This window comes from Megalobrama amblycephala, linkage group LG24 (assembly GCF_018812025.1).
Source record: "Megalobrama amblycephala isolate DHTTF-2021 linkage group LG24, ASM1881202v1, whole genome shotgun sequence".
Taxonomy (NCBI): Eukaryota; Metazoa; Chordata; class Actinopteri; order Cypriniformes; family Xenocyprididae; genus Megalobrama; species Megalobrama amblycephala.
The window spans coordinates 28,338,167-28,355,271 of NC_063067.1; the positions used below are offsets into that span (position 1 = coordinate 28,338,167).

General features: G+C 40.5%; 1 protein-coding gene across 3 annotated transcripts in view; it reads left to right on the forward strand.

Moving 5' to 3' along the window:
- Positions 1-17,105, forward strand: part of phf20b (PHD finger protein 20, b) — a 32,473-nt gene that overhangs the window by 9,143 nt on the left and 6,225 nt on the right. Inside the window, exons 2-14 of one of the 3 annotated variants that reach the window (XM_048178075.1) lie at positions 710-815; positions 1,371-1,542; positions 1,653-1,737; positions 6,361-6,437; positions 6,522-7,002; positions 7,536-7,637; positions 8,558-8,689; positions 9,522-9,581; positions 9,674-9,922; positions 11,326-11,496; positions 11,610-11,708; positions 12,799-12,930; positions 13,195-13,373. In XM_048178075.1, the coding sequence (XP_048034032.1) occupies positions 733-815; positions 1,371-1,542; positions 1,653-1,737; positions 6,361-6,437; positions 6,522-7,002; positions 7,536-7,637; positions 8,558-8,689; positions 9,522-9,581; positions 9,674-9,922; positions 11,326-11,496; positions 11,610-11,708; positions 12,799-12,930; positions 13,195-13,373 (2,022 nt within the window). In that variant the 5' untranslated portion in view covers positions 710-732. The remainder of the gene's footprint in view (positions 1-709; positions 816-1,370; positions 1,543-1,652; positions 1,738-6,360; positions 6,438-6,521; positions 7,003-7,535; positions 7,638-8,557; positions 8,690-9,521; positions 9,582-9,673; positions 9,923-11,325; positions 11,497-11,609; positions 11,709-12,798; positions 12,931-13,194; positions 13,374-17,105) is intronic. The other 2 variants (XM_048178076.1, XM_048178077.1) reach the window with 2 other exon arrangements.

The window sequence follows — 17,105 nt, forward strand, 5'->3', positions numbered from 1 at the left end:
AAAGAGACCATTCAAAGGATGGCACACACATCTATCGCTGTATGTTTGTTTAACATTTAAGCTAGCTAGTGCGCTGAAGGTTGGCGACTTTTCACCTATAAAACAGAAACTTGCTGATTTGTACTAGATAAAACCAACAAACCATTACATATGCATCGATTATTTTACCTGATATGAAGTGTGCACTGCAAACACGAGTATTATTTATGATTGTCTCCGTCCAGTCTGTATGCATATGTATTCAACCACAATTATCTTTTTGATTTCTGTGAAGAATTGTCTGCCGGGATCTGGTAAAACTTTAGTTTTGAACCAAAAGTCCTGTTCCTTCTATTCTGGCAGCCAAAAACACAAGAAGACAACATTTTAAAGTAAAAACCTCAAACTTTTAGCGCGCCCGCTATGAGTTCTTCCTTATGTTTTGCCTCCAGCTAGAGCGGTGACGTCACAGTGACGTAGGCGCTTAAAGGGTCTATTCAGAATTGTGGAGAATCATGATCTCTCTTTGAAACAAAAAAATCCTGGCACAGAAAAGTTGTATGGGGGTCAAAATAAGCCCTCATATTGTAGCACATCATTTAAAAAGTGCTGATGTGATCTCTAATATTTTGGCATTGATATACAGTATGACTGTTCATTTATGAGCACCTTGATTCAGTTGTAACATCCTTTACCTCTGACCTCATGACATGTTTCTCTGGTTTCATAGGTTGGTGACTCTGTGTGACCAGCATGACAAAGAGCCCTCCTCACAGGCGTGGGATCACGTTCGAGGTGGGAGCGCAGCTGGAGGCGAGGGACAGTCTGAAGAACTGGTCAGTGTCTCCCCTCTGTTTCCGTTCTTTCATCTGTTCATTCACTCACCCTGATTGAAATTCAGATGCTTTACTGGTGCTGATACCACTAGTTCTATTGCATTCGAAGATTTTGAAAAAGTTATATTTTGCCAACCCGGACAAATCTGAAAATCTGCATTTTTAGTCATAGGGCACAAGATCTGTGCTTTAGTATGTGAGCTAAGAAGACACTAGGAAGCCAGGGGTTGCTACTAGTGTAAATCACAAACCGAGGATCTTAAACTTTTTCATGCATTATATTTTAGATATTCGTTAAATAAGACAAATGTTTTTTTTTTTTACTGTGAATGTACACATGCATATTTTATTGATTATATGATTTTATTGATTTTTATTGTGAATTTCTCTTCTGTAAAGCACTTTGTAAACACTGTTTTTAAAAAGTGCTATATAAATAAAGCTTACTTATTAACTGTAAAAATAAAACTCCTCTCAAACATCATTTTCAACCTTTACAAACCACAGTGTAATCTGAAGTAGGTCATTTAAAGCGAACTCTTTGTGTGTTCACAGGTATGCAGCTAGCATTGAGAAGATCGACTATGAAGACGAGAAGGTTCTGATCCACTACAGACAGTGGAGTCATCGTTATGATGAATGGTTTGACTGGAGCAGTCCGTACCTTAGACCCGTGGAACGAATCCAGCTTAGGAAACAAGGTCTCAATGAACGGCAGAGCGCTCCAGTGAGTACTTCCTGTCAAACTGTGCTGAATCACTCAGAGTCTGCATGGGCAAAGTTACACTCTGACTCATAACGTTGCACTATTATATATAGATGTGTTTTTCTTCTCAGGGCTTTCATGTCAACCAGAAAGTTCTCGCCAGCTGGTCAGACTGTCGGTACTACCCTGCTAAGATCCTATCCCGGGACAAAGATGGTGTGTACTCACAACCTTCACAATGTTAATCCTCAGCACATCATCTGACTGGTCCAGGTTCAGACGCTATCTTTGATAGTTTTTACCAACTGGGAAATGAAACCGTATTCTACATTTGGCTGATATTCAGTTTTTAAAATAAAAACAATAATAATTTACTAATGTATTTGTTTATTTAATTATTAAATTCAAATAAAAAAAAATCTATACTTCCTTTTTTTACTTTTTTTTTTAAAGGTCCCGTTTTTCGTGGTTTTTTTGAAGCTTTGATTGTGTTTATAGTGTGCAATATAACGTGTTTATGTTTCGCGTGTAAAAAAACACAGTATTTTTCACATAATTTACTTATCTGTATACCGCTGTTTCCACTGTCATAAAAACGGGCTGATGACTTCCTTGTTCTATGAAGTCCCTCCTTCAGAAATACGTAACGAGTTCTGATTGTGCCAGCGGTTCCTGTGTTGTGATTCGACAGCAGCTTAGCGAACCTTGCCCGGAAAGGTCACGCCTCTTACCATAACGTGGAGATGCACGCGCTCAGTGTTATTGTAAACATGTCTTTAATTTTACCCTATCAATTTGAGCCGGAATCAGACCCGGTGACTGGACTGCGGGATGAAAATAACAGCGTTTCGACGACATGGCGACAAACACACTCTACAAACGCAACTCTTGTGTATTCCTGTGGGCGGAGGTTAGTCAAAAAACTGTTTTAGTGACGTCATTAAAGAAGGAAGTAGAGGGATGTAGTCCAAACTGGCCGTTCGATGTAGGCGACTTCTGTTAAATACAATATCTTGCTTGGCATTGAACTTTGAGCTTTAAAATTTTACAGATTTTATTTATACTCTAACAACAACATTACACACTAACTAAAGTTTGAAACATGGGATCACGAAGAACGGGACCTTTAAGGATGCATTACACTACAGCTGGGTTGAAAATTGATTAATCGATTATCATTTTGATGAAATGATTTTGATTTCTAAATCCTAAGAATCAATCATTTAGTATGTGCTGTTTTCATTTGATGTGTGAATAAACATGAAAATTCAGCTTTGCCATCACAGGAATAAATTATATTTTAAAATATATTAAAATAGAAAATGGTTATTTTAAAAATGTAATGATATTTCACAATATTACTGTTTTACTGTATTTTTGATCTTTCAAAAATGTAAAAAAAATAAATAAATAAATAAATAATAATAATAATAATCTTACCAACCCCAAACAGTAATAATATATATATTTAATTGTGCTGCTCATTTCCCCTATTTTACTTTTACTTTTAACTTACCTTTGCTGTCATGAAAGTGTGGAGCATTTCATTATAATAGTGTTACATTACGAAAGTGTTTAGCATTACATTATGATAGTGTAAAGAAGTCTTTATTTCTCAAAATCAAAATAATCCACAATGGGCCCCTGCCCCCATTCCTAGAGACGACGTCCGCTACATCCGTGCGTTGGTATCCTTCATACAGTCACTTGAGGGGTGCATGGTCCAAACAGAGGGTGAATTCCCATCCCAGGAGGTAATAATGGAGGGTGAGGATGGCCCAACAGGTGGCTAATCACTCCTTCTTAATGGTGATGTATCTAGTTTCTCTATATGAGAGCTTTCGACAGCAGATACAGCACCAGCCGTTCCTGTCCTCCGACCACCTGGGACAGCACTGCAAGTCTGTCTGCAACACAAAGGGGAGATCAAAGTTAGGGGATTGCAAGACCGGCCCGCCACACAGAGCAGCCTTCACTTTGTTAGTGCCTGTTGGCACAGCTCTGTCCACTGGACTGGGACTGGTGTTCCTTTTTAGTGAGATCAGTAAATTGTCTTGCCTCGTTTTTGGTCTTAGGACTTGGGCAGGCTGCAATCGCGGTGGTCTTGTCAAATTGGGGACGCGCTTGCCCATGTCCTAAGTGGTAGCCTAGATACCGTACCTCCGCACGCCCAATTGCACACTTCCTCGGGTTCACTGTGAGTCCTGCCACCCTCAGTGATCTCAGATGTTCAAGATGCCGCTGCCAATCATTTCTGTAGATAATGATGTCATCCAGCTAGGCAGCGGCAACCCAAACGGAAGGGCAATAATTTGGTGTAATCTGAATGGCATTGTGAAGGCTGTAATGGCGACAAGGGGATCTGCCAATAACCTTTTGTTTAATGCAGTGTGGAATAAAAGTGAGCTGAACCTAACCGATCAAGCAGCTCGTCAACTCGAGGCATTGGATAAGCATCAAACTTTAACTCAGCATTCACCTTTCTGTAATCTACACAGAAATGGACTGAGCCATCCGTTTTGGGTATCAAAACTATTGGGCTCGCCGAGTCTCTGTGAGACTCTTCTATTACGCCGAACTCTAACATTGCTTTTAACTCATCCTGTACCACCTTTTTCTTGTGTTCAGGTAAACGATAGGGTCGGCTGTGCGCCAACACCCCGGGATTGTTTTGATATGGTGCTATACGAGGCCCGTGCGATTGCCTACAATTTGGCTACATCAGTGAGCTGCGCCGGCGAGAGGTGATCTTCCCTGGTGACCAGCGCAAGCGGACTGACTTGGATAGCCGCTTCTGGTCCAAGATCTTCCTCTGCCAAAACGGCCGCCGTTAGCTCGACCGGTGTCACCTCATTCCAGTGTTTTAGGAGATTGAGGTGATAAAGTTGACATGCGCCACCCCTGTTCGTTCTCCGTACCTCATAATTGAGATCCCAGACTCGCCATGTAACCACAAAAGGTCCTTGCCACTTGGCGAGTAATTTAGAATTAGACGTTGGAAGTAATACAAGTACTTTATCTCCCAGTGTCAACTGATGCTGCTGCGTACCCCTGTTGTGCAGCCGACTTTGTTTGTCCTGTGCCTGGAGCAAATTCTCCATGGAGAGCCATCCCAACATATGGAGTTTTGCTCAGAGGTCCAGGACATACTGAATTTCACTATGGCTGTTTGAAGGCTCCTCCTCCCAAGCCTCTCTAATGCGCCCCACAGGGCTGTCGTTCATAGAGAAGCTTGAATGGGTGGATTTCCATGTGTGATTAAACTGTTCCACCAGTCCGTCCGTTTGTAGGTGATAGATGCTGTTTGAATTGATTTAAAGGCCAAAAGTTCACACAATTCGCTTGATGTGCGTGACATAAACTCCATGCCATGATCATCAAGAATCTCTTTGGGGATTCCCACCCGGGAAATAACACGAAACATCGTGTCCACCACACTCAGAGATGGTGCGTAACGGCACCGCTTCCATATATCATGTTGCATAATCCACCAGAACTAGTGCAAAACAATGGCTCAAATAGCCGTGCTTTTTTTTTATTTATTTTTTTTAAGCTTTATAACGGCCCGATCAGATCCATACCAATTCTCTCGAAGGGGCCCTCCATGAGTGGTAATGGCCGCAATGGTACTTTTGAAACATCCGGTGGGTTAATCAGCTGACATTCACAACAAGCCACGCACCACCGGCAGCCATTCTTGTAAATGCCCGGCCAAAAAAATTAGGCCATGAGACGTTCTAGTGTCTTCCCTTCTCCTAAGTGTCCTGCCATGGGAATACAACTTTTAGTACTAGTAGGTGGGCTGGATCTTCTTTGGTCGTCTTGGGCCACCTGATACAACCTCTCTCTTATGGAAAAACAGGGAAAGAAGAGCAGCTGATCAGGCTGGAGCAACTGTCCGTCAATGGTGCAGACCCAGTTGAATACATCCTTACCACTTCCTCAGCAACAGAAAGATGGCCAAGAGACTGACAGAGAGAGGGGAGAGGTGGATATGATGCAAAGGCTCCAGTGCTTTCTGACACACACCCTTGTGTTCCAGGTCTGAAACCTTGGGGAAACTCGGAGGCCAGGCTGCCTTGTCTCCATGGTGGAGGCCAAGGGGCACGTTGTTCCATGGCTCACCAACCCTGGGGCATGCCACCAGGTTATTGTCTGCCAGCTGGATGTCCTGGTTCAGCGACTGGACCCACATGGCAGCTGAGCGATGAACTGCTCCAGTGCCACCAGGTCGATCACTTCCTCGATGTTGCGGGTCTGGCCCATCAGCCACTTGCGGAAAGCATCCCGCAGCTGTTGGACCGCTGAGCAAGCTCTGGATGACCCGCTGGTCCTCCTCCTGCGCCTGGACCTTAATAAGTGATCCTCCTGTTCCAGTCTGTTGTCCATAAGCGCTTGGTGTTGTGTTTGGTGGCGAGTGACTTCTTGGTCCTGGGTTTCGGCACCAGTGTAAACCGGTTCAAATAAAATGACGAAGAAGTCAGGGCAGTGAGAAAGTTTCAGAGTCTTCAGCTCTTCAGCACATTCACAAAACACAAGCAAATCAAAACAATAGCATCCATGGGGTTAGTCTCTCTGCCATTGCTAGGTCTGCAGGCTGCTTATATCCCGTCTCTCCACCAATTACGGGAATTAGAGACCGGTGATAGTCATCATGCACTTGACCTACCTCTTACCGCTCGTCTCCGCACTCGCTCTCCCATTGCAGACTTTGTTTTACCATGCCCCCCTCATCACAGATAGTGTTAGATTATAAAAGTGTTGTGCATTACATTATGATTGTGTTAGATTATGAAAGTGTTGGGCATTATATATGGCTGTTCTTCTGTGATGTCTCAGGTTTCTACACGGTGAAGTTTTTTGATGGAGTCATAAAGACAGTGAAGGGGATTAAGGTGAAGCCGTTCCGCAAGGAGGTGAGAAGTGACTCCCTCAGATTTAATAATTAAACCAGACCATTCATGAAAGAAACCATTTAATGAGTTGGTCTTTTTCTACAGAGCTCTGATGGCAAGACCAATCAGCAAGCTCGAAAGCGGGGGGATCAGAACGGGAAAGAATGGAAGACTAAAGAGAACAACAACAACAGCAGAAGTAACGGCTCAAGACACAGCACTTCTGACCAGGACGGAGAGAGCGGATCGGAAGGAGACGAAGAAGACACAACAGTGATGGATGAGGACAATGTTCTCCAGAATGGCGGAGAAAGCGAAAGCACAGAAACTAAGATAGTTGATGAATCAGAGCTGAGATCTGTTGAGCACAATGAAAAAGAGCCCAACAAAGACAACAAGACAGAAACGCTTGAGAATGGAGAAGAAGCAAACAAACCAGAAGAGAAAGAGATGAATGGAGGACCGGAGGAGACCAAAGAACTTCAAAATGGCATTGACAAGAACGAAGAGGACAAGAAAGAGAAGGAAGAAGCGTCAGATGAAAGTCCCAGTCTGCCCAGAAGGACACGGAGTAGGATGGCAGATGGTGAGTTTGGTTTGGAGGAACATGCTGTTGTTAGATCTGAATATTTGATTTGATTGATTCAATTCCAAGAGCCAGATTCAGCCTCACACACATGCCAACGGACAGCATTTGCTAAGTAGCAAATAGAGAGAGACAGTATAAGGAGAGAAGACATACCACTCAAATAAAAATGAATGGGAGAAATTGTAATGCTCAATATGGCATCTGTGGACAGGAAGTCCTGCTTTTCAGTTAAAAGAGACGGTTGCCTTTTTGATTGACATTATCATTTATTTACTCTAGACACTGGCATTTATTTACTCTCGAACATGCATGTGCATTAGCTGGAACAATGATTTGAGCTACAAAAGCAGTAGAAAATAACTGCCCCTTGGCGTTACCAAAATGGTCACTCAGTGAAGTCATTTAGGGAATATTACTGATTGTAATACATTTTTAACCATGTCAAGTGTAAGTAAGTAATTGTTGGGTGATTTACTCATGTATTTGGCTCAGGCTTGATGATTCAAGTTCTTGGCTTGTGTCTCTCACAGCAAAAGATGTGGAAAGGCCCAATGGTCCAGAACTGAGGAAGAGACGTGCATCAACAGGACAGATGCCACCGTCCAAAAGAAGCAGAGCCAATTCAAGCACAGGTTAGTTCTCTCTCTGTCTCTTATCATAAGAGCTTTCGAACCGGAGGAATGGTTTTATAGTTTATATAACTATTGGTGGAAGTACCCGCTTCACACCGCAGGAACTGGGAACGATTTTAGTTCTTGGAATGCCTTTTGGGGCTTGGGATAAATTAGCTCCTACTTCAGAGTAGAGTCTAACCCAGCACAGTAGGAACTACTAGTGATATAAGCGTATGTTGATTGGCCGAACGCATGCTGTATGAAACACTGGAATCTGCCATGTAAACACACAGTTTATATATACTTACTCCACAAACTAATATATACAGAAAGCTAATGTTAACTGCATTTACCTGTCAACTTTGTCTGTGGCATTATTTTCTCAGCCTCAATGATATTTAGCTCTCCTTTTTGTTCTTTCAGTCACATAATTTATACGTCTACATTTCTTCTCCGTTATCACGAATCCCACAAGACACATCGAAAGCACAGCTCTGATTACAGCATCCTCCATCCTCCAGTTGCTGACATCATTGTCGGCCGGCTTACGTCACTTCAGAGTTCCTACGTCTGGTGTCAGTGCAACCAGGACAATGGCCCTTGGGAAAAATTTAGTTCTCTGCAGACCGCCCTGGTGGCTAGTTCCTATAACTACTCGCTACGAAAGCCCCTATACTTCATTCTTGTTGTTCTAGCTTAGGGATAGGCAATGTCTGTCCTGGAGTGCCGCTGTCATGCAGAGTTTAGCTCCAGCCCTAACCAAACACACCTAAACAAGCTAATAAATGTCTTGAGGATTACTAAAGCTACAGGCATTCGAGTCGGAGCTAAACTCTGCTCCGACTAAACTTTGCCTATCCCTGTACTAGCTGTTGTTCTTTATACTAGTTAGTAATTAAACCATTTAACACCACATTGTGTCTCTGTTCCCCTCATAGAAAAAAACAGTCCATCTCAAATCAAACCGGTTAAAACAGAAGTCCCAGAGACTTCAGAAAGTAAGGATGACCCAACCACTCCTGCAGGAAACGCAGCACCCACCGAAGAGGCAGAATCTGCACCTGATCTTGGTATACATCCTTCTGTGTTTCAGTTTGATAATCAGACTGCATCATTATTGCTATTTCTCATACTGAGTGTGAGGGATTTGAACATAGAAACCGCCTAGCAACTACAACACAATATACTAAAAGTCTTAAATCTTTTGGTGTTTCTTAGTTATAATATATATTAATATTTATGATAATTATTGTAAAAAGTCATAAAACATGTTTTATTGGTGTAGTTAAAAAAACATACTAAAAAATTATTAAATATCACTTCTGAATATCAAGTATCGGACACATAAACATTACAAAAATAATAATAATTCTTATAATAATAAGTCTCTTATTATTCTGCATTTATTTGATCAAAAATACAGTAAGCGCAATAATATTGTGAAATGTGTTACAATTTTAAATTGTAATAAATTTTACAATTTTGATAATTGATTTGGTGCTTAAGAAACTTTTCTTATTACCAATTTTGAAAACAGTTGTGCTGCTTAATATTTTTGTGGAAACCAACATTTTCTCATGATTTTTTGATGAATATACAAGATTTGAAATGGAAATCTTTCATAACGTTATAAATGTCTTTACTGCCACTTGTTCAATTTAATACATCCTTGCTGAATAAAACAAATAATTTCTTTCAAAAATAATAAAATCTTACTGACCCCAAACATTTAAATGGTAGAGTGTATTGGTTATAAAAAAACAAAAAAATCCCACCCTTCTATTGTAGGAGTGAACTTTGCACAAGCAGATACCTCTAACATTTTCTTCAGAATATGCACAAATGTTGTTAATTAAATATGTATGGAGATATGATGTGCTAACTGACGCATTGCTTTCTCAGCTGCAGCACTCAAACGGCAAGTCCACCTTCCAACCACAAACAAGTACAGCAGAGAACCATGTGAGTACACAAACCCTCAGTTTCACTCTCTCTCACCAGTCCAACATAAAAACCTGCTGTTATGTGACCCCATTGCCCTTTTCCTCCCTCAGTGTACAGGGTCATCAAAAACCAACCTCCTCCTATCCTGTCCATTGAACTGGACCATAACCTATTCAAATGCAAGATCGCAGGCTGCCTCAAGTCTTTCCGCAAGGCGTCTCTGCTGCACTACCACATGAAGTACTATCACGCACAGAGCGACCCAAGCCCCCCTCGCTGCGTCCAGACACGCACCACAGACAAACAGAACCACAGCCAGGAGACCCCTCGCAGGCGCCGCACCGTCTCGGCTTCTCACAGTTAGTGCACACTTTGTCTGTTCGCTGTTTGTGTGGGCGAATGTGTTTTGTTTTGGTTGATTTGTTCAGATTTGTGTATGCGTTTAGCCTCGTAATATTTAAAACATAAATTATGCTCATTTACGAGCTTATAGTTTTAATTTTGGGGTATGCTAGAATACATTTACATGATTTAAAGGATTAGTTCACTTCAGAATTAAAATTTCCTGATAATTCCCTCACCCCCATGTCATCCAAGATGTTCATGTCTTTCTTTCTTCAGTCGAAAAGAAATTAAGGTTTTTGAGGGAAAACATTCCAGGATTTTTCTCCACATAGTGGACTTCAATGGGGACCAACGATTTGAAGGTCCAAATGTCAGTTTCAGTGCAGCTTTAAAGGGTTCTACTTGATCCCAGATGAGTAATAAGGGTCTTCTAGTGAAACAATTGGTCATTTTCTAAAAGAAATAAAAAATTATATACTTTTTAGCCACAATTGCTCGTCTTGCACTAGCTCTGTGATGCACATCCATGACTTCACGCGTTACGCAATCACGTTGGAAAGGTCATGCATGACGTAGGCTACAAAGCGACTGTGCAAAGACTTTTTTACAAAAAAAAAAGGTAATGACAAAATGAGATGGAGTTTTTACACTTTTAAACACTGGATCAGTACTTCGACCTACGTCACCCTTGACCTTTCCAACGTGATTAAGTAATGCATGAAGTCGTGGACGCGCAACGCAGAGCTAGTGCAAGCCGAGTATTTGTCGTTAAAAAATATATACATTTTTATTTATTTTTTTTAGAAAATTACAGATCATGTCACTAGATAAGACCCTAATTCCTCGTCTGGGATCATGTAGAGCTCTTTGAAGCTGCACTGAAACTGACATTTGGACCTTCAACCCGTTGAACCCCACTGGAGTCCACTATAGGGAGAAAAAGGCACAATTTCTTTTTGACTGAAGAAAGAAAGACATGAACATCTTGGATGACATAGGGGTGAGTAAATTATCAGGAATTTTTAATTCTGGAGTGAACTAATCCTTTAAAGTAAAAAAAACAAACATTTTTCTCATATTGCACTTTGCTGCAGCACCAAGGTTTAATGAGCAGCTGTAAACATCTATGGAAACTATGGTGTCAGTATTGGAAGTCCTTACAATGAAAAACTAAAATAGCATCTCTTCAAGAAGGCATTATGTCATATGGTGATATAGCTAAATAACAGAAATAATAGCAGGACAACAAACAAGGCGTTTCAGGCAAGTGTTTTCTGTTGAAGACATTCACTCCCTTTGGCGTGGACTTTATGCTTTGTAACTTTGCAGACTGTTTACATGCACAAACAGCTATATTATACACTAAAGGAAAGGTCAAGTCAAAAAGCATAATAGGTACCCTTTAAATATCCCACAGATACTCCCTCTCCGCTGAGTGACAGTAAGTCAGGTCACACTCTGTCGCCCCCTGCTGTCGGCAGCACGCACCGGCAGCGCTCGGCCACACTAGGCGCAGAGAGGAGCAAAGAGAACCAACACTTCAACCGCTCGCTGCATGACGACAGAGACTGGGTTGCCAAGGAAACAGGTATCGGAGAGCATCATTCCATCTATTTCTGTGAACACGCTCACGCCGATTCCTCTGCATATTACCACAACCAGGCCGTGACAGTAAGAGAGATTGATTTTTCTCATCTGAAGGGGTGAAAGAACGGGAAAGGCTGAGGGAGAAGCGGCAGAGGGATTTCTTCCGCATCAAACTGAAGAAAAAGAAGAAGAAGAAAAGGAAGTCTAAGTCAGGTGAGACGGCAGTTTTTGTGCAGCGGTGGCTCTTTCTTTTGCTCTCTGCTGTCCCCTCTGTTTGTCTGCTATAGCTACAACTTTTCTCTAAATGGGCAGTTACACTAAACTAAGTATGTAAAATTATTTTGGACCCCGCTATATATTTAAGCAACAGGATATGATGTCACGTTGTAGGGTTTCTGTATTGAATGCATAATAAACTATGCATAATCTATACAAAGTTATATATTTAAAAATCATGCAGCTTTTTTAAATTAATGTTATTTTATAAAATATATTCCTGTAATGTTAGATTGATGCAGAGTCATTAAATTTAGCGTTGCTTCCATGTTTGATTCTCAGTTGGTGACGTTCTCAGCAAATTCACATCGCTTGAGATATTTGATAAACAGGGCTCTCCTTTTGTATGCAAGATAAAGACACGCAATTTTTTTTTTTTTCCTCATATAAAGTAGAAAAACCTTCTGCATCATAAATAAATGTATAAAGCCTTAAAAGGCTATCTTTTGCATTTTAATTTTATAATTACTTTAATTTTAATAATTAAAAAAAATAAAAATGGAAATAAATCCTTTTTTAAATGGACAAATTGACATATTTAAAAATGTTTACTTAATTAATGTTTTAAAATGTAGTTAAATAAAATAATAAATAATTTTAAATAGCATTTTAACAAATATTTGCCAGTTGCTTTTCTGTCCATTTGTCATTTAAGTTAAACATTTTATTGCAGTTTTAAGAGCCGCTCCCTCTCCCATGTGCCACTCAAAGTAAACGTAAGATAATATACATATTGTCTTTTTAAATGAAATGAACACTCATTTTATCCATTATTAACTTAATTTACTTATTACTACGTTTTGAATACGGAAATTCTCAATCATTTTGTATCTGCGCTTTCATTCGTCTTGAGTTATTAATAGACTCTGAAAGTGCACAGCCACCCACAAAATAAACGTTTCAGTTGCCAGTCCCTCTTGACAGCTTCAAGATCTCACTGAATCAGATCTACAAGCCGCCTCGTCGGTGAGGAACTGCTCGGTCTGTGTTTAACCCTGTGTGGCGTCTGCTCTTCCTCCTCTGACAGACTGTTACAGCACTGAGGAGAGCATTGGCCTAAAGCCTTTCCCCTGCAATCTGAATTCGGCCCACAAATTGCCCCTCTCCCTCACACACCGATCCTACACGGGACTCTGCCCCGAAAAGATGCTCAGCCAGGGTGGGTACCAGAGAACGCAGGTCCTCCGAACTCACAGCTGCCTGCTTTGTGTTCTTCTCCTGCCTTGTTGTCTTTCAGTGTCCTGACTAGCTTATCAGTTGTGTTTAGTCACTGCCGCTCTGTAGATTTATCTCTGTAGACCTGTATTTAACGTGCGTGTGCATGTGTGATTAGAGTAGCTGATTATCTTGCATGGATGACTGTATTATAAAAATGGAGATAAAATCTTTAGCTTAAATGTGTGGTCCTTCTCGTTTCCACCAGGTGAAGACAGCAGCAGTGATTTGTCTTCAGACAGTCCTGTATGGAGTGAGGACGAGTCTGATGCTGAGCTGGATCTAAACATGCCCCTCTCGGAGCAGGGTGTGGAAACGGTCTCTCACGGCTCTGAGATTGTACGCTGTATTTGTGAAGTGCAGGAGGAGAACGACTTCATGATACAGGTGAACTACCACCCTCTGAAACTAGGGCTGTACGATATATATCGTTACCACGATAAAATGTCTATAGTTCGAGATTTTGCTATATCGTAGTATGTAAATATATTGCACTGTTGACACTTCAGAGTGATGAAATGCGTGACTGTGAATATAAATAGCGGGACGATTTGATGTTAAAAGAGTTTCTTCTGAGAAACCTGCCTCTCTCAGAAGGCGATCGTGAATTAGAGACATGCTCGATGTTAAAGTGTATTAAGCACAATAAGTAGGAGTGGGCGATGTACTGGTAGACACGATTAGCCGGTTGAAATTTGTCAACTGGTAGAGATTTTGGACTATCGTCTCTGTCGCGTGAGGTTGCTATGCTGCACGGTCACAAAAGATTATAATTTGTATGAGTTTTTAAGCTTTGCGGTTTTAAAACAAGTGGTTTTAAACTGTTTAAGTGCAATTAGCAGCGAAAGACGACTCATTTCAGCATATGCACACGCTCTCTGAAGAGACTGTTTCTCAGCGCCGTCTGAGAGACACGCAACATGAAGCCGCTGCTCATAGAGCACGTGAGGACTGAACTGCTTTTTGACGCCTAATTGAGCTTGAACGGTTAAATGCACATTAAAAACACCTATGTGCCAAAGTGACCACGTATTTGCTTGTAAACACAGCCATTTATGTCTTAAGTGAAGGTACAGTTGAGAAAGACAAGGCTCGAGTTAATGGATCGGCGCAGTCAGTCTTAAAGGGACAGCATCCAAATTTACCTGCTGTCATTATTAAAGGTCCCGTGGCATGAAAATTTCACTTTATGAGGTTTTTTAACATTAATATGAGTTCCCCTAGCCTGCATATGGTCCCCCAGTGGCTAGAAAAGGCGATTACGTGTAAACCGAACCCTGGGTAAATTGAGAAAATGAAAGCTCAGACGGCCCAATCTGGAATCTTCCCTATGTGTCGTCATACGGGGAAAGGTTACCTCCCCTTTCTCTGCTTTGCCCGCCCATGAGAAAATGAGCTACTACAGTGAGATTGGAGCACAATATTTTTTTTTCCTCGAGAGACATCATGGCTTGTAAACGAGCGAAGCATGGCAGTTGCTCAGTGTCTGGATGTACAAATGAACACCTTAGTATTTTTTTAGTTTCTTCATCCGAGCCTATGAAGAAACAGTGGGTTAATTTTATTTTCTCTGGTAATGCGCCGATACAACTTCCCGTAGTTTTGTATGTCTGCGCCACACATTTCACCGACGACTGTATCCTCAACGTGGGCCAATACAGCCCAGTTACTTTCGCTAATGTAAAGGTGGACAGCATCAAGTGTGTGTGTGTGAATACACACTGTAACGCGAGTGTTGTACATTTCTTTGTTGTTTGAAACCGTTCTGCTGTTGGTGTTATGGCGCACATGATATCAACATTTCCAGATTGCAGAGCTTGATGCAAGTTAATTGTAATAAAGATTGTAAAAACTTTTAGGATATATAAAATACGTAAACAAATAAATGTTGGCATGATAGCACATTTTCTACAACGGGCACCTATCCAAAATTTGTAATAATGGCAGAGGACTGACTAATATAGTGCGCTGGTTAGTGTCTATAGCTGATAATTATATCTAAAATATATATACATGATAGCAAATCAGAGCAACATGAAAAGCCAACAATGTAGGCTAGCATTAGCTACATGATAATAACTGTAACAGCATAACGTACATAAACAAACCAACTAAAGTACCGTATCCAGACACAATGTTTTAAACTAACCATTCGGAGATGTCCTGCTGTAGCCGCTGAGTTGCAACTTCTTCATCCGGTGCTTCTCCATCCGGATCAGATTCTTGGTCAAACTGAAAGCTTGAACGACTGCGTGTCTACGAGCCATTGCGATACATCCACTGTCAACATTAGCTCATGGTACAGTGGCTGCAAGCTGGTTAAGGCCACACCCACCCTCCACCTTGCCCCGCCTCTCCTCCTCATTAGCATTTAAAGCTACAGACCCAGAAACGGCACGTCCTGAGGAAAGCTCATTGTTGGACTGGCTCGTAGTGGCTGAAATTCTGCACCAAGCTTCGGGAAAGAGACTTCAGATACAGTACTAGGGACCACTTAGGCCTATATAAAAGCATCCAAAAAGTAGCATGCCATGGGCATGTCATGTCATTTCTCCCACAGTTATTAATAAAATTAACAAAGATATTATTCATTACATAGAGAAAGTGGTCTATTATTTTTATTATATTTATTTTGCATTTACACTCCAAGACGTAAAGTCCCCTGTTGTCAATAATTGTATCCCTTAAAACTCATCTTTTATCACCAAAATTACATATTTAAATGTTTTTCCGGTGAAAAAAAAATGTTCTTGACTTAAAAAAGCTTGACTGTAATTCTACACCATTGCCTCATTTAATATATACGTTGATCAATGAATATGCAAATTAGCCCCGCCTCCACTCACTCACACCAGCTCAAAGATCCACTCGGTCAACTTACTGAGATAAACGTTGTACAATGATATCGCTCTTTACAACACGGGACACATAATGGTAATTAATATTAGTCAACGTCGTAATGTACATCATACACCCGCCATATTGTTAAATCTACACGATTTTTCATATCAACAGAAAAATATTCTCTCGAGACTCCTCTGCTAGTTCGCTGTTAATGGTATGCTAAAGCCCACCGGCACGTTGACGTGATTGGTTACAAGGTAGTTTGTGACGTCACAGACACCAGTGATTTCAAACCACGGGTCTTTTTTTCACTGCAGTTTTAAAGAGAAAATACCCAGCAATGGTGTTGACATATGAATTAGCACATGGTTTGTCTTAAAGTATATTAAAAACACCACATAAACAACATTAAAAACTTGATTTTCACCACGGGGGACTTTAATGCGCAAATCATTTGACATACAGTATCAGATTTTGTTGCATCCATTGCTATGGTTATCACTGTCAATCAGATTCAGTCGCACATTTAAATGAGATTGATCCAAGAAACTTTACAATTTGTAGTTGGCAGCATGAAATTATATATTATATACAGAAAGTGAGTAAAGATCGCTGCCATTAAAATCACTGCAGCTGTCAATTACTTGCAGTTCAACACGTGGAACACAAAGCTATGCTTTTTAATGGAGCTGCCTACTCTGTGCAATAAATTTCTCATTGACATCATATTTATACTTTCTTGGTTCTAATGAAAAGATTTGTGAGCATACAGACCTCATGCTGAACAAACTCTTTGTTGTTGAGTGGATTCTGACTTCTAACTTAAACACATCTGATTGGCCATTGAATTCACGCAAAGCTCAAATTCAAAGCTCAACGCACCAGAAACACATTGTAAATAGAAACCTTTGATGCTCTTCACAGACAGGACAAAGATTAATATTGGCGGCCTCCACAATATTTTCAATGTCGGGAAAAACCCTGATCATAAATAATTTATTTATAGTTGATTATGTATTTTTTACAAATATAAATTATATGCAAAATTATTATATATTAATTAAAAATCCGCTTTAAAAATATAATATATGAGTATATCTGACATACTTCCAGATATAGTATGAAAAAAAAATCAGAGCAAGGAATTTAAACCAATTAAACACTGGCACAATTACTTGAATTGTATTATGAATTATTTGATTTGGTGACGCATTAGGATTTTTAAACATTCATATGCATGTTCAGTAATTGTCTGAAAAAACTGAAGGATGTTTC